Source organism: Pseudophryne corroboree, chromosome 4, assembly GCF_028390025.1.
Source record: "Pseudophryne corroboree isolate aPseCor3 chromosome 4, aPseCor3.hap2, whole genome shotgun sequence".
NCBI classification, from domain to species: Eukaryota; Metazoa; Chordata; class Amphibia; order Anura; family Myobatrachidae; genus Pseudophryne; species Pseudophryne corroboree.
In genome coordinates this window covers 72,409,706-72,437,090 of record NC_086447.1, presented here as the reverse complement: position 1 = coordinate 72,437,090, position 27,385 = coordinate 72,409,706, and the positions used below count along the sequence as shown (strand labels likewise).

At 45.8% G+C, this 27,385-nt stretch overlaps 1 protein-coding gene across 1 annotated transcript in view; it reads left to right on the top strand.

The window, feature by feature from the left end:
• PKHD1 (PKHD1 ciliary IPT domain containing fibrocystin/polyductin) overlaps positions 1-27,385 on the top strand; it is a 985,750-nt gene that overhangs the window by 903,807 nt on the left and 54,558 nt on the right. Inside the window, exons 62-63 of the mRNA XM_063919219.1 lie at positions 10,075-10,204; positions 14,530-14,617. Coding sequence (XP_063775289.1) covers positions 10,075-10,204; positions 14,530-14,617 — 218 coding nt within the window. The remainder of the gene's footprint in view (positions 1-10,074; positions 10,205-14,529; positions 14,618-27,385) is intronic.

The window sequence follows — 27,385 nt, the reverse complement described above, 5'->3', positions numbered from 1 at the left end:
GAGCAGGGCCGCAACTAGGGATGAGCAAGTGGTGCCGCCAACCAGAGAGCAGGTCCCGTGGGCAGTGGCGTAACTTCGTCCCAGTAGCCCGGAGGCAAGATAAATATTGGTGCCCCCCTATATTTAGATAAGTGTGTGTGTGTGTGGTGCTCTGAAAACCCCCCCATATATACTGTATATTTTAAATCACACATTTCTTAGCAGTCATACCCAGGATTAGAACCCATAACCTGTTACACTGACAGCAGGCACTTTCCTAATGGAGCTATTTGCTCCTGTATAGGAAGCCAGAGAATTCTTACTATACAAAGTTACGTGTAATTGTCAGAGAAGTATCTTCATGTAGTTAGAATTCTCATATTTCCTATACAGGAGCAAATAGCTTCATCAGTAAGGTGTCTGCTTCTAGTGTAATAGGTCATGGTTTCTAATCCCAGGTATGATACTTGTAAAATGTGTATCTAAAGTATAATAAAAAGGGTGAGATTTGTAAGGTACAGGGACCAATGAGGCAAATGGCTACTGATAAGAGAGTAGCAGCTATCAACTTAATTTAATGGTGTCACAGAATGGGAGGAGAGGTGCCCCCTTCAGAGCAGGAGCCCGGCGGCAGATGACTCCGTTGCCTCCCAGAGTTCTGCCTCTGCCTGTGGGTCCATTACTGACCAGTAGCACCTGTGTTTGACATGCAAAGTACCTGCACTTGCAACCTGCATCCTAGAAAGCCACCAGCTGGTGCATCCTTTGGATGCACTTTATGCTCAGCTTCACCCTAGTCAAGGTGGCAAGCCACTGAAGAGCAGCGCAGGGCATCTTATGGAAGCTCCAGGTCGGAGCACAGCTTCTCTCCTTGGTGCTGTCGGCCCTACCTCCCCATTGGGACATCATGGCATCACATGTTCAGGGGCAGGGCCAGCACAGTGCATCCTATCGACCAACTTATGGATCTGGTTCAGAGTTGCACAAGTCGCCCATAATTATACTTGCGTTCCGTTTGCAGATATTCATCCATATTATGCTGAGTCGTATACATCTATGTGATCGCACTACCTGATGCGCAGTTGCACCAGTCTCTTTGATTCAAGAGATTCTGCGTACACACAACTCCCATAGACCGCAATTTCCTCTACATGCCGTCGACACACCCTCATTAATCTTATACTATGTACCTACATGCCCTATACCACCCAGTAATGCCCCTTCACAGATTACACTTTCCGCTCCACTCTATCCAGCCCCAACAGGTTCAACTTGCAACACCTAGACAAGATGGAGAACTTCTGGGACTGTGAGCAACAGAGCATAAATTAGAGGCTCCTCATTGGTTATAATTCACCCATGTCAGCGGTGGAGCCTGCCTATTGGATGAAAATTGTAAAGTGATAGGTCACTCAGCATCCTATTGCTGTACTCAAGACGGGATAGATCTGCCCTGCAGTTACTCCTAGGTCCATCTGGTCTTCAGCTGACACTGCAGCTGGCTCAGCAGTGGCCTCTTCTGCAATGGTGACTGTGCTGGCCAGCAGTGCCGTAACTAGACATTTTAGCGCTATGTGCAAGAAACGGCATCAGCGCCCCCACCCCTTATGTAAATCGGGCAGTGCGCGCACATTTTTTTTATAGGGGCGTGTCTTCATGGGGAAGGGATGTGGCCACAAAATAATTCCAGTTCATATTACGGTGCACAGTAGTCTCCATTATTCAAATTACGCAGCACAGTAGCGCCACTACACCAGGTAGAGTCCCTTTTTACACATTACGGCAGACAGCATCCTCCTTTTTACACATTATGTCAGACAGTCCCCCTTTTTACACATTACGGCAGACAGAGTCCCCCTTTTTACACATTACGGCAGACAGCGTCACCCTTTTTACACATTACAGCAGAGTCCCCCTTTTACACATTACGGCAGATAGTCCCCCTTTTTACACATTACAGCAGGCAGCGTCCCCTTTTTACACATTACAGCAGATAGCGTCCCCTTTTTACACATTACGGCAGACAGCGTCCCCCTTTTTACACATTACGGCAGGCAGCGTCCCCCTTTTTACACATTACGTCAGCCAGTCCCCCTCTTTACAGCACACAGCCACCCATTTATCACCACACACATAACCCCTGGCCTTATCCCCTATAACCCCTGTCCCTCCACATACACCCCATATTCTTCTAACCCCTCAAACCCCTTAGTCCTCCTGTCCCCCCCATATACACAGCCACACACCTGTTTGGTGACCACCTCCAGTTTGGGCCGGAGCTCCCTCAGCAGCTGCCTGGCCCCCTCCAGCCTGGAGGCTTCAGATAGCCCCTATGCAGCACGTGGATGTAGCCATGGAGGGGAGCACAGTGGAGCTGGGGTTGAGACAGCCGTGGAGCAGGGAGCAGAGAAGCTCCCAGCCGGAGGTACTGCTGCCCACAGCGCCCATCTTCCTCTTGCATGTGTGAGGTGCCGGAGATAGGTGTAAGGTACCGGAGGGGGTGGCAGGCAATAATGCTGGCAGAGGCGTGCCGCGGCTCAGTCCATGAGGCGGCGGCGCGAGGGGGGGGGGTTCGGCCTTCCTGCAACTGCACTTTGAACTCCGGCTTGGGGAAGTGGGAAGCGGAGCTGACAGTCAGGCACCGGTGCTGTCTATTATAGACTGCTGCTGGTTGTGCCCCAGGTCATCCTGCGCTGTGTAATGACTTAATCCCCTGATGTATTGTTCTCTCTGTATTGTATTGCAGCTGAGAACAATAGATGAAAGGTGTATGCTAATAAGCCGTGGTGCACCTAGGCGCAGCAGAGAAGGCTAGATGAGCGGGGCTCCATCTGTATCACTGTCCCAAGCGTAATAGGGAAGGCCCATAACTACAGTATTAATAGTCCTGCGACTTTTATTGTGCTGAAACAATCAACCAGGACATGCATGATGGTAACACAAAGCACAATGTCCTGATGATGAGTAATAGTGTATATTTCATTCTCTCTCCCCCTCTCTCTATAATAATTTCATTTATATTATCGCATGGTCCTATATCATCTGCTTCATTGTTCTGGCACTTGTGTCTCTTTGTATGACAAGTTTTGGGTTGTTTTCTCTCTCTAGCTCCGGCAGCCTTTCTAAACAATGGCGCATTAACCTGGATTGCTGTGTAGCGGGGATTTGGGAAGAGAAACTCTCTTTCCCACAATGCAGCTTGTAAAGAGGAAAATTAGGAGTATTTAAATAGAGCATGTAATGTCTATGAGAGGCATAAGAAACAACAGGGTGTTGTATAGTTGTAGTCTAATAACCGCTCTCCCTGGGTGCTCTGTAGGCACTTCTGGCTCTGAATGGCACATTCCTGGCACCACCTGGGTAGTGATGTCATTAAGGAGCCAGGCAGGAAGCGCAGAAGTCGGTCATATTGCAGGCAATTTGGAAAGAGAACATGCTAAAATGAAACATATAGCACTTTCCAGCACCAAGCATCTGTAACAGCCTTTCCCCGAGTCCGTATTACTGTGCTATCATAGCCACCAGCATAAGATATTGTGGCATGTCAATGTGAAGGTCTCTAGAACTATAGCTACAGTTCTGATGTGGAGTGGTTCCGCCTTCCACTTACTTTCATTTATTACAACACCCTCCTGCACATTTTACTATATACGCTCTGTTTTTTTGTGGTCTGGCTTCCTTCTGTGCTTTCCCATCCTGTCTTCAGGCAGACTTAATTATTTTAATTGGCCCAGGGTAAGACACAAACCTGGTATCTGGATTCCACTGTATTTTGTTCACAGAACGCGACTGAGCTGTGTTGTACCTGAAATAACCAATTCTGCCCATCAGCATAAATAATTGTACACGGAGGACTGAAATATTAAACATAAGTGCAATGATGTTAGTCAAATACAATAAAAACATTTTTTTTAAAGGACATGATGATGCAATCTCTGCAAGCTGCCAGGATGCCTCTTATTCTGGGAATAATCTCCAGTTATTGTCTGCTGCCTGCACCATTTTACTGAAGCTACATATTGGACCCAACAAAATTAAGTTGCCATACTCAGTTGGATGATGTCTATTCTGCCATAATTCTTGGAGACATCCAGCGTGAGTCTGGCCGACAGGTGTACAGCTGAAATCCTTGGTGGGTCCCACTGCCTAAGAGCCCCACCCGCTCCTATAGGCGGAAGCAACTCAGTGGAGCAAGATCTTGGATGCTTGACTTGTTTCTATGGAATCTACACCAAGATTAGCAGTTCTGCCAGCCAAAGTGGCCAGTCCTGACACACCTCTATCCCCTCCTCTAAAATGGCCAGCCAAGTCCTCCTGTGATTTCTGGCCACATCCCCTCTGGTGGCTGTCCAGTATCCTTCCGCCCAAGTTTTGGCCCCTACACCTGCATTCCTTGGGAAGTCCTCCATGCCCCAATTCCAGGAGGTGACAGTGCTTATGTTACAGCTACATTTTCAAAGGAAATGACGAGATCTGGCTCATACAAAGTAGCATGTAGTGTCATACAATGGGGCTTTTTCTCTTGAATCCGTCAGTTGAATATCCTGATGGATCTCTTTTGGCAGTCAGAAATGGTGTGATGGTAAGAATGGGAACCAAGGCTAGCCACACGGTAGGCCACTTATTGTGAGAGCCCAAAGTCCTCAGAGACCCCTACAGTGCAGAGGATGAGCGGTCCTCATTCACGGAGTAGCAAAGAGGTGGTTAGTTTAGAAGATGTAACAACCCTATATTTGGAATTACACTTTAACCATATGTAACTTTGCCTAAGGAATGGCCAAGACAGAAGTAACACAAAACCCCAGTCACAACAGTGATGGTGTGTAGCAACTTTACCTGGAAACTAATTCTAGAGTCAGCGTTTTAGGCCTCAGAAGCTGCCAAGTCGTTACTTCCAGAAAAAAATGACTATTCAGACTGAAGTGCATGTTTCTCCTGCATCCAGGCAGGACTGCCATCAGAAATTGTTGGGCCCAGGACATACAATAAAACCAGACCCCCTCCCTTCTTTGTCTTACAGTACCGTCTTCTTTGGCTGATCTTTCTGTCCTTGTGATGTTAGTGTATTAGAATGCTTTATAGTTCTACACTCCCTTACTAATGTTTCTAAGCCTGTATCTTCAGTGATGGTCCCTGGGACCAGGGGAATGCTGGGAAGTGGGTGGGCAGTGTGCCTGGAGTTGGGGGATGGAATAAAAAGCACAGCAGTGAACTCACATGTCTCTGTGTCCTGATGACTGGATTTACAAACATATGAACAAAACATGGTGTCAGAAGAAGTTTAACTTGGACTGCTAGTGCTCTCAGAGTGTGAAAGAATCTTGCAGAAGTCTGTGGCTGTGATACTCTGTGTCTGCAAAGCCTGCCGTGTGCTCCTCTCTTCAAACAGTGAGTAACCATGGATAAACTAGCTCCTCCAACCGGCATGCTGATGTCTGGTAACTTGTCTGAAAACTGGAAAAGATTTAAGCAAAGGTTTAATATATATCTTACTGCATGTGGAGCTGATTCAGAGGTTGACAAAACGAAGGCATCCATTTTCCTCCATGTGATAGGAGAGGATGTGCTGAACATTTATAATAGTTTTCAGTTTGATGAGAGGCAGAATATGGTGCTATCTTCTATAATGCAAAAGTTTGAAGATTACTTTGTGCCAAGGAAAAATGTGACATATGAAAGATATAAGTTTTTCACATGTGATCAGAAGTCTGTAGATGGATTTGATCAGTATGTTACAGAGCTGCAATCACTCAGTAAAACCTGTGAGTTTGGTGATTTAAAAGATTCACTGATTAGAGATCGTATTGTCTGTGGAATACCTGATAATGGACTCAGAGAGAGATTGCTGAGAGAGCAAGACCTAACACCAGAAAAGGCAGTGACTATGTGTAGATCTGCAGAAATAACTAGATTTCAAGCCAAAAAGTTACACAAGGAAGCTAATGTCCATGTAGTGCAGAAAACAGAGCCATGCAAACCTCCATTCTTAAGAATGCAGCAGTCTAAACCACAGTCTAATAAGGAAATGTGTAGTAGATGTGGAAATGCTCACAATCCTAAAATGTGCCCGGCTTATGGTAAAACCTGCATGAAATGTGGTAGACTTAATCACTTTGCCAAATGCTGTAAAATTAAAAGTAAAACAACCAAAGTGCATGCTGTTAAACAAACAGCTGAATTCTTTGTGGATTGCATTGAACTTTGCAGTGCAGATAAGAAAGAATGGATTGTCCCTTTAGCTGTGAACGAGATTGTCATTCCCTTTAAGCTTGATACTGGTGCGCAGATGAATTTAATATCATTTCAAGACTACAAGACTTTTAGAGTAAAACCTAAAATTCACCCAGCCAAAGTGAAAGTTACAGGGTACACTGGGGAGGAAATTCCTGTGAAAGGTACATGCTTAGTGACACTGAAATATAAGGGACAACAGTTTAAAACATCTCTACTGATTGTGGATAAAAATGTGCAACCGATTCTAGGATTAAGTTCCTGTGAGAAACTAAGCATGCTAAAGAAAGTTTTTATGGTGACATCACAAGTAGAAGATGACTGCAAATCGATGTTTACAGAATACAGAGACTTGTTTGAAGGTCTAGGTTGTTTGCCTGGAGAGCATAAAATAAATATAGACACGCAAGTTTCTTCAGTGATACACCCCTGTAGAAAAGTGCCGTTTGCGCTGAGAGAAAAACTGAAACAAGAGTTAAATTGCATGGAAGCCTTGGGTGTTATACAGAAAGTTGATGAGCCTACTGAATGGGTAAGCTCCTTAGTAATTGTTGAAAAGAAAAATGGACAACTCAGAATATGTCTAGACCCCAGAGATTTAAACAAAGCTATTAAACGTGAACATTTCAAACTACCAACCAGAGATTAAATCATGTCGCAATTTGCGGGAGCAAAATGGTTCAGTAAATTGGACGCGTCTTCAGGATTCTGGCGAATGAAGCTAGATGAGGCCAGCTCAAAGCTTTGTACATTTAATACACCAGAAGGTCGATACAGATTTCTTCGACTACCATATGGAATATTGTCTGCTCCAGAAGTATATCACAAAAAGATACACATGATTTTTGAACATATTCCAGGTGTTGAAACAATGATGGATGACATTATTGTCTGGGGATCTACAAAGGAAGAACATGATTCTAGATTGAGACAAGTAATGGAACTTGTCAAGAAAGTGAATCTAAAGCTAAACAAGGACAAATGTGAATTTGGCGTGAATACACTTACCTTTATGGGCGACGTGGTCTCGGATTAAGGTGTAAAACCAGACCCAAGGAAAATATCAGCCATAGTGAACATGGAACGTCCTAACAACAAAGACGACGTCAGAAGATTCCTAGGAATGATTACTTACTTAGGAAAGTTTATTTCTCAACTCTCTGAACGAACAGCCTCTCTTAGATGGTTGTTGGACAAAGATAACGAGTGGATGTGGTCACATGAACAAGAAGAAAGTTGGCAAAACTTGAAACAGATCATTACAGAGCGACCAGTGCTAAAATTCTTTGATCCTGCGAAAAGAATAAGAATTTCAGCAGATGCTTCGCAATTTGGCCTAGACTCAGTGCTGTTACAAGAACATGAGGATACATGGCAACCAGTAATCTATGCATCAAGAGCACTGACAAGTGCTGAAACAAGGTATGCTCAGATAGAAAAAGAACTTCTAGCGATCACATATGCATGTGAGCGATTTCATCAGTTTGTGTATGGTCAAACATTTACAGTGGAAACTGACCACAAGCCATTGATAGCTATCATGACTAAATCATTACATGACTGTCCCATGAGAATTCAACGAATGCTTATCAGACTACAGAAATATGATGTACACTTGCTGTACTGTCCCGGCAAATACATATACATTGCTGATACACTTTCTCGTGCTGTGGACAAAAGTGAAGGTTCCAAAAGTCTGATGGATGAAGAGATAGAAGCCTATGTTAATTTGATCGTAGCTTCTCTACCAGTGTCTCTTGCAAGACAAGAACAGGTTAGGAAAGAAACTGAGACAGATGACACAATGAAAGTGTTGAAAGATATCATTCTGAAAGGTTGGCCAGCAGAAAAACATGCGTGCCCGCTGTCTATCCATGATTATTGGATGTACCGCAGTGATCTTACAGTTGTCGATGGTATTATTTACAAAGGCAATAGGTTTGTCATACTGTACCTGCACGACTAAGAAAAACTATGCTGTGCAAGATACATGAAGGCCACTTAGGAGAAGAAAAATGTAAGCGGAGAGCGCGTGAAGTTATGTATTGGCCAAGAATGAACCAAGACATAGCACAGACTACAGCTACATGTGAATTATGTCTTAAGTATAGACCGAAACAACAAGTCGAGCCACTGAGTCCTCACGCAGTGCCAGAGAGACCGTACCAGAAAGTTGGCGCAGATTTGTTTGATTGTAATGGGAAAACGTACATTGTCGTGACTGATTATTACTCTAACTACCCTGAGGTGAAGACACTACATACAACTACTAGTAAAGCCATAATCAATTGCATGAAGTCAATCTTTGCAAGGCATGGTGTTCCTATGGAAGTGTTCGCTGACAATGGTCCTCAGTTTTCCAGTGCTGAATTTAGACAATTTGCTGATGAATGGGAATTTGTCCATACTACGTCAAGTCCCCACTATCCACGCTCAAATGGGTTGGTGGAAAGTTCAGTAAAAACTGTAAAGAGTCTAATGAAAAAAGCTCAAGAAGGTAAAGAAGATTTCTACAAAAGTCTTTTAATCTACCGCAGTACACCTTTACAGAATGGACTTTCTCCTGCACAAATGCTGATGGGAAGGAGGATTAGAGCAAATCTCCCGATACATGATGAACTGCTTAATACACATAACTCAGCGTTGGTCAGACTGAGTAAGGAACGTCAACAGGCGAAATAGAAACTGTTCCATGACAGACGAACAAAACGCTTATCTGATCTAAAATTGGGTGACCAAGTCTGTCTCAGAGATCACGAGAAAGGTATTTGGGGGCAGAAAGGTATTGTGCAAGCACAAGTAGCACCAAGATCTTATACTATACGTACAGAGCGTGGAACGCTAGTAAGAAGAAATCGGGTGGATTTAAGATCTCAACCTAACCATAATGAAGACAACATGACTGAAGAATACCCTTCATCTGACATGTATGATGATCCTGATGATGGTGAACAAACCACGATTCTAGAAAGGTCCAACATGGTCGATGAAACACAGACTGTGTATGAAAGATCCAAAAGGGAAATACGCAGACCTGAGAGACTCATTGAAACGTGTTAGATGATGTTCTTAATATGACGTTGTTAATTGTTGCATTGAAGCGTACAGGGCTTATCTTTAAAGAAAATAGGATGTGATGTTAGTGTATTAGAATGCTTTATATTTGTAGACACTCCCTTACTAATGTTTGTAAGCCTGTATCTTCAGTAATGGTCCCTGGGACCAGGGGAATGCTGGGAAGTGGGTGTGCAGTGTGCCTGGAGTTGGGGGATGGAATAAAAAGCACAGCAGTGAACTCACATGTCTCTGTGTCCTGATGACTGGATTTACAAACATATGAACAAAACAGTCCTGTCCTCTGCAAAGCAAGGTTCACTCACTTGGAGCTGTAGGGTGCGTTATTCCGCCGCAACGATCCACCCCTGTATGACTTCACACATTGTGACATCACATATAGCTGCGGTGCCGTGGACCTGTAGTAATCATTCACAGTGGGCAGATAAGAAATTCTCCGCAGTCTGGTGCAGTTCTCCAGATATCAGTGGTAAGAGCCAGGGGCGGGCCCCATCTCTGTCCAGGCCTGAGACTCCCATTACCTCTTCCCCAACCCCCCCCCCCACCCCGATGGTGGCCCAGTGTTCAGGTATCTGTGCCACATAGCACTGGCGTCCAGGCATCTGTGCCATGTGGCACTGGAGCAGTTTAGTTGTGATCATTGTTACACCCTTCACTGTACTTGACACCTATGATGACCTGGCAATGTGGGTGTGTGACAGGTATTTTCCACCATAGAGCTTTCAGCCAGCTGTGGGAGTAAGTGTTGCTTTCAGTGTTTAATATTGTAAATATTTCTTTCACCAATAGCAACATTATCGGAAGCCGCAGCACTCTGTATGTGAGACCGCATCGCATCTACATAGAAGTGCAGCCGGTGGGTGGGACAACTGGAAGGCTACTTCTGACGCAGCCTAAAGTTGCTTTCTTGGATATACAGGTAAAGTTTTGTTGTTGTTGATTATTCTTCACCACCGCTTTAATGGAGTTATTCAGAGTTACTGTACTGGCAAACCAAAAAAGTTAGCAATTGGGGAAAACCATGTGCACTACATGGGGGGCAGATGTAACATGTGCAGAGAGAGAGTTAGATTTGGGTGGGGTGTGTTCAAACTAAAATCTAACTTGCAGTGTAAAAATAAAGCAGCCAGTATTTACCCTGCACAGAAACAATATAAACCACCCAAATCTAAATCTCTCTGCACATGTTACATCTGCCCCACCTCCAGTGCACATGGTTTTGCCCAATTGCTAAATTTTTTGGTTTGCTACACACACACACTCTGATGAAAGTTTACAGACGTGTCGAGACAATTTCCACTCAAGACGACTCATGGTTATGCAAACGTGTGATCCTTGTGCCCAAGAGCATACAAGTCCACTCTATTAACTACTATATATTGGAGAGGTGTCCAGGTTTGATGAGAGTTTACAATTCTATAAACACTGCCATGAATGTAGAAGACGCAGTGCACTATCCTCCTGAATTCTGAAATAATCTATCAGCGTCAGGGTTACCCGCACATCTTATAACCTTGAAAGTTGGTGCAATAATACTGATGAGAAACTTGAGTCTGCCTAAATTGTGCAATGGGAAAGCTAAATTTCTTCAAGGAAACGTTATGGAGGCCACTATATTGTCAGAACGCAGTACAGGGAAAAATGTATTTATTCCTCGAATTCCCAATAACTTTTCCTTCCAGATTAAAGGACTTCAATTCCCAGTAAACGTCTCCCTTGCTATGACAATTAACAAGTTTCTAGGTCAGACTCTGCGCAAAATACGGTACTGTATGGGTAGACCTGACAACTGGATGCTTTTCACATAGTCCGCTTTATGTAGCCTGTTCTTAAGTCAGTACAAACAGAGATCTTTATATTTATATAGTTGCATGCAAAGCAATAGAGCCGAAACAACAAATATTGTATGCAGTGAGGTTCTACAGTAACATTGCAAGCTGCATTACATACAAAATACACGGTGCTAAGCTGCAGGTAGAAACTAGTGTGTGTGAGTGTGTGTGTGTGTATATATATATATATATATCTGTATTTCATCGTGGCTACATCTGCGCTAAACGAGCACTTTCGGTACAAGCTAGGCAATTGCTGCTCCCATTCATGCGAATGGGGCGTGGGCACGTCTAAGACATGTGCACGCCCCAGATGTGCACACGGTTACGCCTAACAAGGCGCGTTTGCGGCAAGATGTAGCCACGATAAGTGTGGCTACATCCGTATGATATTAAAAATATATTTCTGCAAATTAAACTGTAGTTCTATAACTTCAGCATACAATGTTTCTCTGACGCTGAAGCTGAAAGAATAGACCACCCCAGTGAATCAGCAGAAGGGGACAATGGCACATAGAACGTCACTGGTGTTTTCATGTTTATCCTCTAATCTGCATCCCCCACATGATCTACGTACAGCCTCAGAAACTAAAATTTTAAGGAAAAAGAAACCTTGATAAGACGTCCCATTAGAGGGTGGGACTATAACTTATAGATGTGTCATCTCATGCATTTTCAAGATGGGAATGTCTGGTACATCTATACTATTAATAAAATTGTTTGTTTGAACATATGTTTACAATAAACCCGAGAACTACTGAACCGATTTCGATCGGGTTTTTAGTGTTCCCTGAGATCCTCCGAGTAACATAGGCTATGAATCATCTTGGTATCATGTTAATTGGTAAATTAGAGACACTCTCTGTTGTTGTGCCACAGTTCAGGTACTGTGGGGATGAGAGCAACACATGGCCAGGGCTGTAGAGAGGTTTTCCGGGCCCAGGTACTGTATGGAGTACATGGCAAAATAGGGAGCATGGCTACCTCTGTCCTGCCCTCCTCCCCCTCCCCCCCCCAAAAAAATAAATAAATCAAACATATATTTATATAACATTTTATATGCGGCCCGCATGCTGCACAGGGAGGGCACCGTTTGCTACTCAGCCGGGGGCAGATATTCAGGAAGACTGAGCATGTGCACTACAGAACAGACGTCTGTGGCACAGTGCGGAGGAGAGACACTCTTGCCAGAGCAAGTTAAGTATATTCTGGGGTGGGGCGGACCCGGGCCCCTCCAACAAACCCAGGCCCATGTAATAGGTAACCGCTCCCCCTCCCTCTTAACGGCACTGCACATGGGTAATGGAAGGGGGAAAAGCACACGTGGGTAATGGGGCACCCTGTCTTTTAGTTCCATTTTTATTTTATTTTATTCAAGTGCAGAAACACAGTGTGCAAAGGTGCTCGCCAGCACAGGGAGGCGGGGGGAGGGGGGGGGGGAGCAAGGGGGCGCCAGTCAGTGTCTGAGGAAACTAATACCATTTGGCCATCACCAGTACTGAAAGTAGGGTGGTACGGAGTACCATTAAGAAATATGGTGGTGGTACTCAGTACCACCAGCCAACAGCTGGGGCATAATATATAAGGGGCAGTTTTGTGTGTTGGACATAAAATGGTGTCAGTGGCATAACTGTGTGTGGCATAATATATAATAGACATAACGGTGTGGGGCATAATATGTAAGGCATTACAGTGTGTGGCATAATGTTTAATGGCATGACGGTGTGTGGCATAATGTGTAACGGGTGTTACGGTGTGTGGCATAGGCCCTCATTCCGAGTTGTTCGCTCGTTGACGATTTTCGCTATGCTGCGATTTGATGCTAATTGCGCATGTGCAAGGCACGCAGGGCGCATGCGCTTAGTTATTTAACTAAAAACTTAGCAGTTTTGCTGTGGATCCTGCTGCGCTTTTCAGTCGCACTGCTGATCGGTGAATGATTGACAGGAAAGGGGCGTTTCTGGGTGGTAACTGAGTGTTTTCCGGGAGTGTGCTAAAAAAACGCAGGCGTGCCAGGGAAAAACGCGGGAGTGTCTGGAGAAACGGGGGAGTGGCTGGCCGAACGTAGGGCGTGTTTGTGACGTCAAACCAGGAACTAAACGGACTGAGCTGATCGCAATCTAGGAGTATGTCTGGAGCTACTCAGAAACTGCAAATAATTATTTAGTAGCAGTTCTGCTAATCTTTCATTCGCTATTCTGCTAAGCTAAGATACACTCCCAGAGGGCGGCGGCCTAGCGTGTGCAATGCTGCTAAAAGCAGCTAGCGAGCGAACAACTCGGAATGAGGGCCATAATGTGTAATGGGCATTACGGTGTGTGGCATAATGTGTAATAAGCATTACGGTGTGTGGCATAATGTGTAATGGGCATTACGGTGTGTGGCATAATGTGTAGTAAGCATTACGGTGTGTGGCATAATGTGTAATGGGCATTACGGTGTGTGGCATAATGTGTAATAAGCATTATGGTGTGTGGCATAATGTGTAATGGGCATTATGGTGTTTGGCATAATGTGTAAGGGGCATTACGGTGTATGGCATAATGTGGCCATGCGCCTATTATCATGTAGCCACTCCCCTAGTTTCATGTGACCCCGCCCCCTCATAACATGTGACCACACCCATTTTTACTATCAGTACCACACACACAAAAAATTCTACTTGCGCCAATGGCCATCACCTTCATGTCCCTGACTGCAGTGCTGCTGACTCGGGCAGGTTGGGTCCATCTTGCAGCTTCTGACTGGCTGCTCTAGGTCCTGACATGTTCCGACTCCTGCCAGAACCTTGAGCAGCCAGCCGGAATCCGCAAGATGGCCACCGCCCGCCTGAGTCAGCAGCACTGCAGTCAGGGACATGCAGGCAACGACCAAACGAATATAGGGCAGGATGTAATGAAGTCCGGACATTTTTTTAAAGGGGCAATCATGTACAAGCATGGTTTAGCCTTTTAATGATTGGCGCTTTAAAAAAAACTTCCATATTCGACTGGCATCCCGCACAGCCCCTGAACTTGAACTCCGTTACATCCCGGCCATAATGTGGTTTACAACAAGCTATTTACAGACTGAAGAATTGGTAAACAATAATAACATAAAAATACATTTTTACTAAAGAAGATGGTAAGATGAGTGAAATAAAAAAATGTGAAAGAATTTTTTTTATCATTGAATAAAATTAATAATCACTCGGCAACAACGGGTAGGCACTGATAGTTATCAGTATATAGAGACACACAACTTACCCTTCCAGGGGCAAATGCATGATTTAGTCAGGGGGGTTTCCAGGTACTTGGAAACCCCCCCTGCGTGCGCCACTGCCTTCCACCTTCAATGTATTATTGTGTTCTAATCTCTTTATTCAATAATAATGATTGTATCCTGTTCTACAATGTGTTTTGTTTAACTTTAGGGCAATCGAGTAAAGAATTTGGGACATTCCTCCAGTCGCTGGTTTTTATCTGTTTATCTCAAGGGTTCCGCCAGTGCTCCTCTAAAAGGTACAGACCTCTACATTGGGTTTTTATTTGTGTTACAGAACCCATACAGGCCTTTATGTCTGTACAATGTGTTCTGGGGCCATTCTATTGTTTAGGACAAAGGGGGACATTTACTAAGCAGTGATAAGAGCGGAGAAGTGAGCCAGTGGAGAAATTTTCCCATCAACCAATCAGCAGCTCTGTATCATTTTATAGTATGCAAATTATAGATGTTACTTTAGTGCTGATTGGTTGCCATGGGCAACTTCTCCTCTAGCTCACTTCTCCGCTTTTATCACTGCTTAGTAAATGTCCCCCTTAGTGTAGGATTTACTTAGGGCAAGCTCAACCTGGGATTGGGCTGATCAGTGTAGCAAAATAGTGAGCGGAGATTTCATTAATGAAATATGCATTCTAGGTAGAGCTGCTTGTTTTTAAATCAGGCTCATCGCTGCCACGGGAATGGAATCCCTACAGTACTGTCCATGGTTCTCAGTAAACCCTTTTATTTGGCCATGCAGAGAAGATGGGTTCGTACTTCTTTCGGCTTGATCCTGAGCAACTGCGCTAAACTGCTGTGGTCCGCCTGCGCTCTGAATTCAAAGGCGATTATCCACCTGTATTCTGACTGAGTTGCACTGTTCTTTGCAAGTGCACCACCAGCTCTTGGAGGTGGTGCACTATTGCCGCTTGCACCTCATCTCACCTCATATGAATGCAACAGATGGATTCATTTTTATTTTTGTTCATTCCAGCATACATACTATACCAAATTTTAAAAAGCTACACATTCCCCTTCCTTAATTACAGATTTTCCTTTAAACGTTACCTTTACTTCACCTATTTAAACCAACGACTTGCATGGTTGCATTGTGTTTCGTTATACGGCAGCATTTCAAACATTAAATTAGTCCTGTGCAAGAGTACTTTTAAATGTGCCTGTCATTTTCTTTCCTATGCTTGCAACAATTACACCGGGATAATTGGTTAAGTATTCGAGAGGAACCTGCGGAAGAGAAGCTAAATTTATCTTTCCCACTGAAATATTCCCTAAGGGAACTTTCTGGGAGTGTGTGTTTACTTTCACTACCTTTTAGTGAGAAAATAAAATGCGTAACAGAAAAAAAAAGGATATTTTCCGAGTGTGTGTTATTTGTAAGAAGCCCAAGCAGGCAATTAAGGCACGTAAAATGAAATATACTTTGCAGTTAGTAAAGTCTGCTTGTATATATGCATAGAGATTATAGCGAGCGCGTTATCCCTCATATCTGAAGTGCAACGTGCAGCTGTTGGCATTTTTCACTTGGCGAGAGTTTTATGGGAGACAAGCACGCGGATTATGACAAAGCTTTAGGAACAGCGAGGGGCATTTAAGCACTATTAGTTACCATGTAAACTATTCTCCAGAACAGAAGCCAGGCAACTTGATGATGTTGGGTTGAGGCTGGAAATGACTCGCTTTTGTCTTAAATACTATCTTGCATCAAAAAGTCTTCATTAAGAGTCTCACGCAGATATAAAACCGGGAGATTTAGGAGCATGTGTTTGGAAATCTGAAACGGTCTTTTGGGAAGCACAGAATGTTCCTCCGGGGCTCATAAGCTCGGAATGACAATTTACAATGTATTTGAAATCAACAGTCTTGATCTATAAACTGTTTGCTATGGGTTGTTAAATGCTGGCAGTACATCTCTGCCTGTGTGCAGTGATAGATTCAGCCGTACTGTTTCTTCAATGCGCTATTTAAGAAAAAAAAATGTCAGTTGTATTTGTCGCATCTTGGCCTAAATAATGAAATTGCTTAGAAAGAAATCAGATTAATCAGTTTTTGATTTGCAAAAGTCCTATTTATATGAAGAGCAACATAAAGATTTCTCTGACGTCCTAGTGGATGCTGGGAACTCCAAAAGGACCATGGGGAATAGCGGCTCCGCAGGAGACTGGGCACAATTAAAGAAAGCTTTAGGTCACCTGGTGTGCACTGGCTCCTCCCACTATGACCCTCCTCCAAGCCTCAGTTAGATTTTGTGCCCGGCCGAGGTTGGATGCACACTAGGGGCTCTCCTGAGCTTCTAGAAAGAAAGTATATAATTAGGTTTTTTATTTTACAGTGAGACCTGCTGGCAACAGGCTCACTGCAGCGAGGGACTAAGGGGAGAAGAAGCGAACCTACCTGCTTGCAGCTAGCTTGGGCTTCTTAGGCTACTGGACACCATTAGCTCCAGAGGGATCGACCGCATGGAACTGGCCTTGGTGTTCGGTCCCGGAGCCGCGCCGCCGTCCCCCTTACAGAGCCAGAAGCAAGAAGAGGTCCGGAAAATCGGCGGCAGAAGACATCAGTCTTCACCAAGGTAGCGCACAGCACTGCAGCTGTGCGCCATTGCTCCTCATGCACACTTCACACTCCGGTCACTGAGGGTGCAGGGCGCTGGGGGGGGGCGCCCTGAGCAGCAATAAAAACACCTTGGCTGGCAAATATATCACAATATATAGCCCCAGAGGCTATATATGTGATAAATACCCCTGCCAGAATCCATAAAAATGCGGGAGAAAAGTCCGCGAAAAAGGGGTGGAGCTATCTCTCTCAGCACACTGGCGCCATTTTCTCTTCACAGTGCAACTGGAAGACAGCTCCCCAGGCTCTCCCCTGTAGTTTTCAGGCTCAAAGGGTTAAAAAGAGAGGGGGGGGGGCACTAAATTTAGGCGCAATATTGTATATACAAGCAGCTATTGGGAAAAATTCACTCAATATAGTGTTAATCCCTAAATTATATAGCGCTCTGGTGTGTGCTGGCATACTCTCTCTCTGTCTCCCCAAAGGGCTGTGTGGGGTCCTGTCCTCAGTCAGAGCATTCCCTGTGTGTGTGCGGTGTGTCGGTACGGCTGTGTCGACACGTTTGATGAGGAGGCTTATGTGATGGCAGAGCAGATGCCGATAAATGTGATGTTGCCCCCTGGGGGCCGACACCAGAGTGGATGGATAGGTGGAAGGTATAAACCGACAGTGTCAACTCCTTACATAAAAGGCTGGATGACGTAACAGCTATGGGACAGCCTCCTTCTCAGCCCGCGCCTGCCCAGGCGTCTCAAAGGCCATCAGGGGCTCAAAAACGCCCGCTCCCTCAGATGGCAGACACAGATGTCGACACGGAGTCTGACTCCAGTGTCGACGAGGTTGAGACATATACACAATCCACTAGGAACATCCGTTACATGATCCCGGCAAATAAAAAATGTGTTACGCATTTCTGACATTAACCCAAGTACCACTAAAAAAGGGTTTTATGTTTGGGGAGAAAAAGCAGGCAGTGTTTTGTTCCCCCATCAAATGAGTGAATGAAGTGTGAAAAAGCGTGGGTTCCCCCGATAAGAAACTGGTAATTTCTAAAAGGTTACTGATGGCGTACCCTTTCCCGCCAGAGGATAAGTTACGCTGGGAGATATCCCCTAGGTGGATAAGGCGCTCACACGTTTGTCAAAAAAGGTGGTACTGCCGTCTTAGGATACGGCCACTTGAAGGTACCTGCTGATAAAAAGCAGGAGGCTATCCTGAAGTCTGTATTTACACACTCAGGTACTAGACTGAGACCTGCAGATAGTGCTGCTGCAGCGTGGTCTGTAACCCTGTCAAACAGGGATACTAGTTTGCGAACATAAGACGTCGTCTTATATATGAGGGATGCACAGAGGGATATTTTGCCGGCTGGCATCCAAAATTAATGCAATGTCCATTCGGTCAGGAGGTTATTAGAGACCCGACACTGGACAGGTGATGCTGACTTTAAAAGACACATAGAGCCTTATAAGGGTGAGGAATTGTTTGGGGATGGTCTCTGGGACCTCTTATCCACAGCAACAGCTGGGAAGAAATTTTTTTACCTCAGGTTTCCTCACAGCCTCAGAAAGCACTGTATTATCAGGTACAGTCCTTTCGGCTTCAGAAATGCAAGCGTGTAAAACGAGGGAAGAGGGAAAAAGCTGCACCAGTCAGCCAGTTCCCAGAATCAAAATTCTTCCCCCGCTTCCTCTGAGTCCACCGCATGACGCGGGGGCTCCACAGGCGTAGCCAGGTACGGTGGGGGGCCGCCTCAAAAATTTCAGCGATCAGTGGGCTCGCTCACAGGTGGATCCCTAGATCCTTCAAGTAGTGTTTCAGGGGTACAAGCTGGAATTCGAGGCGTCTCCCCCCCGCCGTTTCCTCAAATCTGCCTTGCCGACAACTCCCTCAGGCAGGGAGACTGTGCTAAAGGCAATTCACAAGCTGTATTCCCAGCAGGTGATAGTCAAGGTGCCCCTACTTCAACAAGGACGGGGTTACTATTCCACACTGTTTGTGGTACCGAAACCGGACGGTTCGGTGAGACCCATTTTATATTTGAAATCCTTGAACACATACATAAAAAAATTCAAGTTCAAGTTGGAATCGCTCAGGGCGATTATTGCAAGCCTGGAGGAGGGGGATTACATGGTATCCCTGGACATCAAGGAGGCTTACCTACATGTCCCCATTTACCATCCTCACCAGGAGTACCTCAGATTTGTGGTACAGGATTGCCATTACCAATTCCAAACACTGCCGTTTGGACAGTCCACGGCACCGAGGGTCTTTACCAAGGTAATGGCAGAAATGATTATACTCCTTCGAGAAAGGAAGTTTTAATTATCCCGTACTTGGACGATCTCCTTATAAAAGCGAGGTCCAAGGAGCAGTTGTTGGTCGGAGTAGCACTATCTCGGGAAGTGCTACAACAGCACGGATGGATTCTATACATTCCAAAGTCACAGCTGGTTCCTACCACACGCCTACTGTTCCTGGGGATGGTTCTGGACACAGAACAGAAAAAAGTGTTTCTCCCGCAGGAGAAAGCCAAGGAGCTGTCATCTCTAGTCAGAGACCTCCTGAAACCAAAACAGGTATCGGTGCATCACTGCACACGAGTCCTGGGAAAAATGGTAGCTTCTTACGAAGCAAAATTCCATTCGGCAGGTTCCATGCAAGAACCTTCCAGTGGGACCTCTTGGACAAGTGGTCGGGATCGCATCTTCAGATGCATCGGCTGATAACCCTGTCTCCAAGGACCAGGGTATCTCTACTGTGGTGGCTGCAGAGTGCTCATCTTCAAGAGGGCCGCAGATTCGGCATACAGGACTGGGTCCTGGTAACCACGGATGCCAGCCTTCGAGGCTGGGGGGCAGTCACACAGGGAAGAAATTTCCAAGGACTTTGGTCAAGTCAGGAGTCGTCCCTACACATAAATATTCTGGAACTGAGGGCCATTTACAATGCCCTAAGTATGGCAAGGCCTCTGCTTCAAAACCAGCCGGTACTGATCCAATCAGACAACATCACGGCAGTCGCCCATGTAAACCGACAGGGCGGCACAAGAAGCAGGATGGTGATGGCAGAAGCCACAAGGATTCTCCGATGGGTGGAAAATCACATCTTAGCACTGTCAGCAGTGTTCATTCCGGGAGTGGACAACTGGGAAGCAGACTTCCTCAGCGGACACGACCTACACCCGGGAGAGTGGGGACTTCATCCAGAAGTCTTCCAACTGTTGGTAAACCGTTGGGAAAGGCCACAGGTGGACATTATGGCGTCCCGCCAAAACAAAAAAACTAGAGAGATATTGCGCCAGGTCAAGGGACCCTCAGGCGATAGCTGTGGACGCTCTAGTGACACCGTGGGTGTACCAGTCAGTTTATGTGTTCCCTCCTCTGCCTCTCATACCAAGGGTACTGAGAATAATAAGAAAACGAGGAGTAAGAACAATACTCGTGGTTCCGGATTGACCAAGACGAGCGTGGTACCCGGAACTTCAAGAGATGATCTCAGAGGACCCATGGCCTCTGCCGCTCAGACAGGACCTGCTGCAGCAGGGGCCCTGTCTGTTCCAAGACTTACCGCGGCTGCGTTTGACGGCATGGCGGTTGAACGCCGGATCCTGAAGGAAAAGGGCATTCCGGAGGAAGTCATTCCTACGCTGATTAAAGCCAGGAAAGATGTAACTGCAAAGCATTATCACCGCATATGGCGGATGTATGTTGCTTGGTGTGAGGCCAAAAAGGCCCCAACAGAGGAATTTCAACTGGGTCGATTTCTGCATTTCCTACAAGCAGGAGTGACTATGGGCCTGAAATTAGGCTCCATTAAGGTACAGATCTCGGCTCTGTCGATTTTCTTCCAGAAAGAACTAGCTTCACTACCTGAAGTTCAGACGTTTGTTAAGGGAGTGTTGCATATTCAGCCCCTTTTGTGCCTCCAGTGGCACCTTGGGATCTCAACGTGGTGTTGAGTTTCTTAAAATCACATTGGTTTGAGCCACTTAAAACCGTGGATCTAAAATATCTCACGTGGAAAGTGGTCATGTTATTGGCCTTGGCTTCAGCCAGGCGTGTGTCAGAATTGGCGGCTTTGTCATGTAAAAGCCCTTATCTGATTTTCCATATGGATAGGGCAGAATTGAGGACTCGTCCCCAGTTTCTCCCTAAGGTGGTATCAGCTTTTCACTTGAACCAACCTATTGTGGTGCCTGCGGCTACTTGGGACTTGGAGGATTCCAAGTTACTGGACGTAGTCAGGGCCTTGAAAATTTATGTTTCCAGGACGGCTAGAGTCAGGAAAACTGACTCGCTATTTATCCTGTATGCACCCAACAAGCTGGGTGCTCCTGCTTCTAAGCAGACTATTGCTCGCTGGATTTGTAGCACAATTCAGCTGGCGCATTCTGCGGCTGGACTGCCGCATCCTAAATCAGTAAAAGCCCATTCCACAAGGAAGGGGGCTCATCTTGGGCGGCTGCCCGAGGGGTCTCGGCTTTACAACTTTGCCGAGCTGCTACTTGGTCAGGGGCAAACACGTTTGCAAAATTCTACAAATTTGATACCCTGGCTGAGGAGGACCTGGAGTTCTCTCATTCGGTGCTGCAGAGTCATCCGCACTCTCCCGCCCGTTTGGGAGCTTTGGTATAATCCCCATGGTCCTTTCGGAGTTCCCAGCATCCACTAGGACGTCAGAGAAAATAAGATTTTACTCACCGGTAAATCTATTTCTCGTAGTCCTTAGTGGATGCTGGGCGCCCGTCCCAAGTGCGGATTGTTTGCAATACTTGTGTATAGTTATTGCCTAACTAAAGGGTTATTGTTGAGCCATCTGTTGAGAGGCTCAGTTGTTTTCATACTGTTAAACTGGGTATAGTATCACGAGTTATACGGTGTGATTGGTGTGGCTGGTAAGAGTCTTACCCGGGATTCAAAATCCTTCCTCAGCTCGTCCGGGCACAGTGTCCTAACTGAGGCTTGGAGGAGGGTCATAGTGGGAGGAGCCAGTGCACACCAGGTGACCTAAAGCTTTCTTTAATTGTGCCCAGTCTCCTGCAGAGCCGCTATTCCCCATGGTCCTTTCGGAGTTCCCAGCATCCACTACGGACTACGAGAAATAGATTTACCGGTGAGTAAAATCTTATTTTCTGCAGATATGAAAAAAGTCACCTTAATGGCCAACCTACTGACACTTTAGAACTTAGGGGGACATTTACTAAGCAGTGATAAGAGCGGAGAAGTGAGCCAGTGGAGAAGTGCCCATGGCAACCAATCAGCACTGAAGTAACATCTATAATTTGCATACTATAAAATGATACAGAGCTGCTGATTGGTTGATGGGGCAATTTCTCCACTGGCTCACTTCTCCGCTCTTATCACTGCTTAGTAAATGTCCCCCTTAGGGACTAATTCAGACCTGATCACTGCTGTGAGTTTTCGCACAGCAGGCGATCGGATCTGAACTGCGCATGCGTTTGCACCGCAATGCGCTGGTGCGTTGGACGACTGCACCGGGCATCGGTGCCTCCGGCCCAGATCACCAGGAATCCATCGCAGCGGCTGAGTAAGTCCAGGGCTGAGCAGAGACTGCACAAACTGATGTTTGTGCAGCTCTGCTACAAATGCGATCGCACCCCTGCACAGACCTTTTCCCCTCCCCCTGAAGGCGGAGACTATCTGATCGCAGGGCTGCAAAAAACGCACCCTAACAATCAGGTCTGAATTATCCCCTTAAATCGGTATGCAATCATTATTTTCACATTCAGAATATTAACAGAATGTCGACATTGAGAAAATGCCGACATTCACAATGACATCATCGGCATACAACATTGTGTATGTCAACAGTCCATGTTATGTTAAGGGTTAGGATGTGGCTAGGGGTAAATTTTGAGTAGGGTTAGAGCTTAAATAGGGCTATGCCGAGATGTCGTCTGTCGACATTCGTAATGATGACAATTTGACAATGTTTATATTATGTCCGTGGCCCTCATTCCGAGTTGCTCGCTAGCTGCTTTTAGCAGCATTGCACACGCTAGGACGCCGCCCTCTGGGAGTGTATCTTAGCTGAGCAGAATAGCAAACGAAAGATTAGCAGAACTGCTACTAAATAATTCTTTGCAGTTTCTGAGTAGCTCCAGACCTACTCCTAGATTGCGATCAGCTCAGTCCGTTTAGTTCCTGGTTTGACATCACAAACACGCCCTGCGTTCGGCCAGCCACTCCCCCGTTTCTCCAGACACTCCCGCGTTTTTCCCTGACACGCCTGCGTTTTTTAGCACACTCCCGGAAAACGCTCAGTTACCACCCAGAAACGCCCCTTTCCTGTCAATCATTCACCAATCAGCAGTGCGACTGAAAAGCGCCGCAGGATCCACAGCAAAACTGCTAAGATTTTAGTTAAATAACATTTAGCAACAAATCGCAGCATAGCGAAAATCGGCAACGAGCGAACAACTCAGAATGACCACCCATGTTAAAATTCAGGTGTCGATGTTTTATAAAACAGACATTAAAATAAAATTTTACATTTTTCCAGATTAATTTATGTCCTAACTTAGTGTATGTCCTCCTTTGGACTTGGGGAAGGTGTTTACAGACCTCAAGACCCTATTATGTTGGATTCTCAGTCTGTAGGACCTATATATGTTGTAGGGCCTGTATACATTACGTTATAGGCCCGCTTATCTCAACACAATAAATGAAGGGGCGATAATGCCGTGACAGATCTTCAGCCAGTGGTGGGGTGATCTGGTAGAGCTGCCACCTGCTGACATAGAAAGATCTGCATGCTACTCCTCTGAGAACCATTATAGTGGGATACAGTCAAGTTCTAGACTGAGGTAGGTGGAACAATTCATAGAATTCAACTCATTTTAGGTTGGTTTTGGATACTTCTGTAGAAGACTATTGGTAAGTAGTGGTGTGTGAGTTGATAGGTAGTGTTCAGATGTTGCTTTTGCAATGTTCTCGAACATCTAAGGGGTCTTCGAAGCCTCTTTCTGTTGGTCGTAGTAGTACTGGATATCTGCACATAGCAGGAACTTAATCTATTGTGTAGCAGGAGCTCTGGTATTGAAAAGACTTATAGGTGTGTGGTTGTGAGCATACTGTGTTAATGTTTAAGTGATTGGTTTGCCCGGAGGTACCTAGGAAATCAGTTGGTAATCACAACTGTACTTTATTGTAAATAAATAGCACTCAGATTGCAACATTTTGAGAAATGACTACCAAGTCCACTGCACCAGAGCCTTATGTACAACCATATTGGAAAGGAGGTTATATACCGGTATGTAGTCACTGTTCTCTGTGCTGTCCTGGCTGCTGATACACCATATTCACTCCTTTCACAACATGGAGGAGACCAAGCCTAGAATGTCTCCTGATTTGGGTGACATGTATCAAACCTTCTAAAGAGGACATCTGGAGAAGTTGCTCATAGGAACCAATCAGCTTACCTATCATCTATAAAGTACATTATATAACATGATAGGTATAAGCTGATTGGTTGCAATGGGCTACCTCTTCACCTGTCCTCTTTAGAAGGTTGATGCATCTCCCCCAACGTGACATAGTATGTGGATGCTAGAGGTCCAATTCTCCAACAGGAGCCATACCTCCAGGTCAGAACTGTCCAACCAGAAGACACCCATTGATAGGGCATTGCATCCTTCCAATCACAATCTGGTTCCCATGGTGGTGTCACTTCAGTAGGGCAGGCACTGGATACTGCAGCATTCATTTTGCAGATTGTAGACCGCATATCAATGCGTGCCAACCAGTGGCCCCATGTGGTGTTTTGCTACAGTTGGTCTAGGTACCCATTTAACCAGACAAAGGAGTGGGATCAGCCTTGCATTTGGGCTAACTGTAGTTAGCACCTTCCAGTGTTTCCATGTAAATATATGCACTGAACAGACCGACACAAAATGCTTAATTGCTAGTAGAATCTGTTATTATTATTACTATTGTTATCTCTCACTGCCAGGTTTCCATAGCAACATACGTAGCGTATAGCATACAACAAGAAAATGAAAGTACATTACATCGTTACAGACTTTTTGACAAATTGACAGATGAACATATTTACAGAATACAAACCCGCTTCTGATGTAATTACATGGAGGAGAGAGTGGGGGTGGGGGCCATGTACCTTATTCAGGTTTGTTAGCAAACCAAGAAAGTTAGCAATTGGGCAAAACTATGGGGGTAATTCTGAGTTGATGGCAGCAGTAACTTTGTTAGCAGTTGGGCAAAACCATGTGCACTGCAGGTGGGGCAGATGTAACATGTGCAGAGAGAGTTAGATTTGGGTGGGGTGTGTTTAAACTGAAATGTAAATTGCAGTGTAAAAATAAAGCAGCCAGTATTTACCCTACACAGAAACAATATAACCCAACCAAACCTAACTCTCTCTGCACATGTTATATACCTCCCAACTTTGTGTTCCTCCAAAGAGGGACACATGCGCGGCGAAGCCGCGCGCGCTCTCGGAAAGGGGTGTGACCTAACAAAAGGGGGCGTGGCTTCGCGGAGGACCTGCAATCGCGAGCCACGCCCCCCATTTTCGTCACTGAGGGGGCATGCCAAGCGCTCTGTGAGCCGCTGGCATGCCCCCTCTCCCTCTGACTCCCCTGAATAGATGCTGTGCGCATGCGCACAGCGTCTATTCAACGCTGCTCTGCTAAGCAGGGCAGCGACAGACAGAACCTCTGAACTGCCCCCCCACCTCGGGACACTGCGGCCCGCGGGACAGTCCCCAAAAAACGGGACTGTCCCGCGAAAATCGGGACAGTTGGGAGGTTTGATGTTTTATCTGCCCCCCTGCAGTGCACATGGTTTTGCCCAACTGCTAACAAAGTTCCTGCTGCGATCATCCCAGAATTACCCCCTATGTGCACTGCAGGTGGGGCAGATGTAAAATGTGCAGAAGAAGTTAGATTTGGGTGGGGTGTGTTTAAACTGAAATCTAAATTACAGTGTAAAAATAAAGCAGCCAGTATTTTACCCTGCACAGAAACAAAATAACCCACCGAATCTACTGGAACTCTCTCTGCACATGTTATATCTGCCGCCCCTGCAGTGCACATGGGCCCTCATTCCGAGTTGTTCGCTCGGTATTTTTCATCGCATCGCAGTGAGAATTCTCTTAGTGCGCATGCGTAATGTTCGCACTGCGCATGCGCCAAGTAACTTTACTATGAAGAAAGTAATTTTACTCACGGCTTTTTCATCGCTCCGGCGATCGCATTGTGATTGACAGGAAATGGGTGTTACTGGGCGGATGTATGGCGTTTTATGGGCGTGTGGCTGAAAACGCTACCGTTTCCGGAAAAAACGCAGGCGTGTCTGGAGAAACGGTGGGAGTGCTTGGCCGAACGCTGGGTGTGTTTCTGACGTCAGCCGGGACCGAAAAGCACTGAACTGATCGCACAGGCAGAGTAAGTCTGGAGTTACTCAGAAACTGCTAACTCGTTTTTGATCGCAAAAATGCGCATACATCGGTCGCACATTTAAGAAGTTTAGATTCACTCCCAGTAGGCGGCGGCTTAGCGTGTGTAACTCTGCTGAAATCGCCTTGCGAGCGAACAACTCGGAATGAGGGCCCTGGTTTTGCCCAATTGCTAACTTTGTTGGTTTGCTAATAACACTTAAAGGCCCTCATTCCGAGTTGTTCGCTCGCAAGGCGATTTCAGCAGAGTTACACACGCTAAGCCGCCGCCTACTGGGAGTGAATCTAAACTTCTTAAATGTGCGACCGATGTATGCGCATTTTTGCGATCAAAAACGAGTTAGCAGTTTCTGAGTAACTCCAGACTTACTCTGCCTGTGCGATCAGTTCAGTGCTTTTCGGTCCCGGCTGACGTCAGAAACACACCCAGCGTTCGGCCAAGCACTCCCACCGTTTCTCCAGACACGCCTGCGTTTTTTCCGGAAACGGTAGCGTTTTCAGCCACACGCCCATAAAACGCCATACATCCGCCCAGTAACACCCATTTCCTGTCAATCACAATGCGATCGCCGGAGCGATGAAAAAGCCGTGAGTAAAATTACTTTCTTCATAGTAAAGTTACTTGGCGCATGCGCAGTGCGAACATTACGCATGCGCACTAAGAGAATTCTCACTGCGATGCGATGAAAAATACCGAGCGAACAACTCGGAATGAGGGCCAAAGACCGCGTAAGGTGAGTCACACCCGGGAGCCATACACGGGTGCAACGCGACTGAATGCCTATTTGCTGTTGTCCCCAATCCAGCATATTGCCGGGTTGGTGACGTCAGTGTTGACGCGGGTGGGGACGGCGCTTGGAGATCACATGATCTCTAAGCACCGCCTCACCCTACGGTGTGAATGGGAAGCGGGTCGCATCTATCCGACTTTCCCATGCAGTGATATAATATGAAGACACCTTTTTAAACACTCCGCGCTCGGCGCCGTTAGTACATTTGAATGGGGCGCCTCGCGC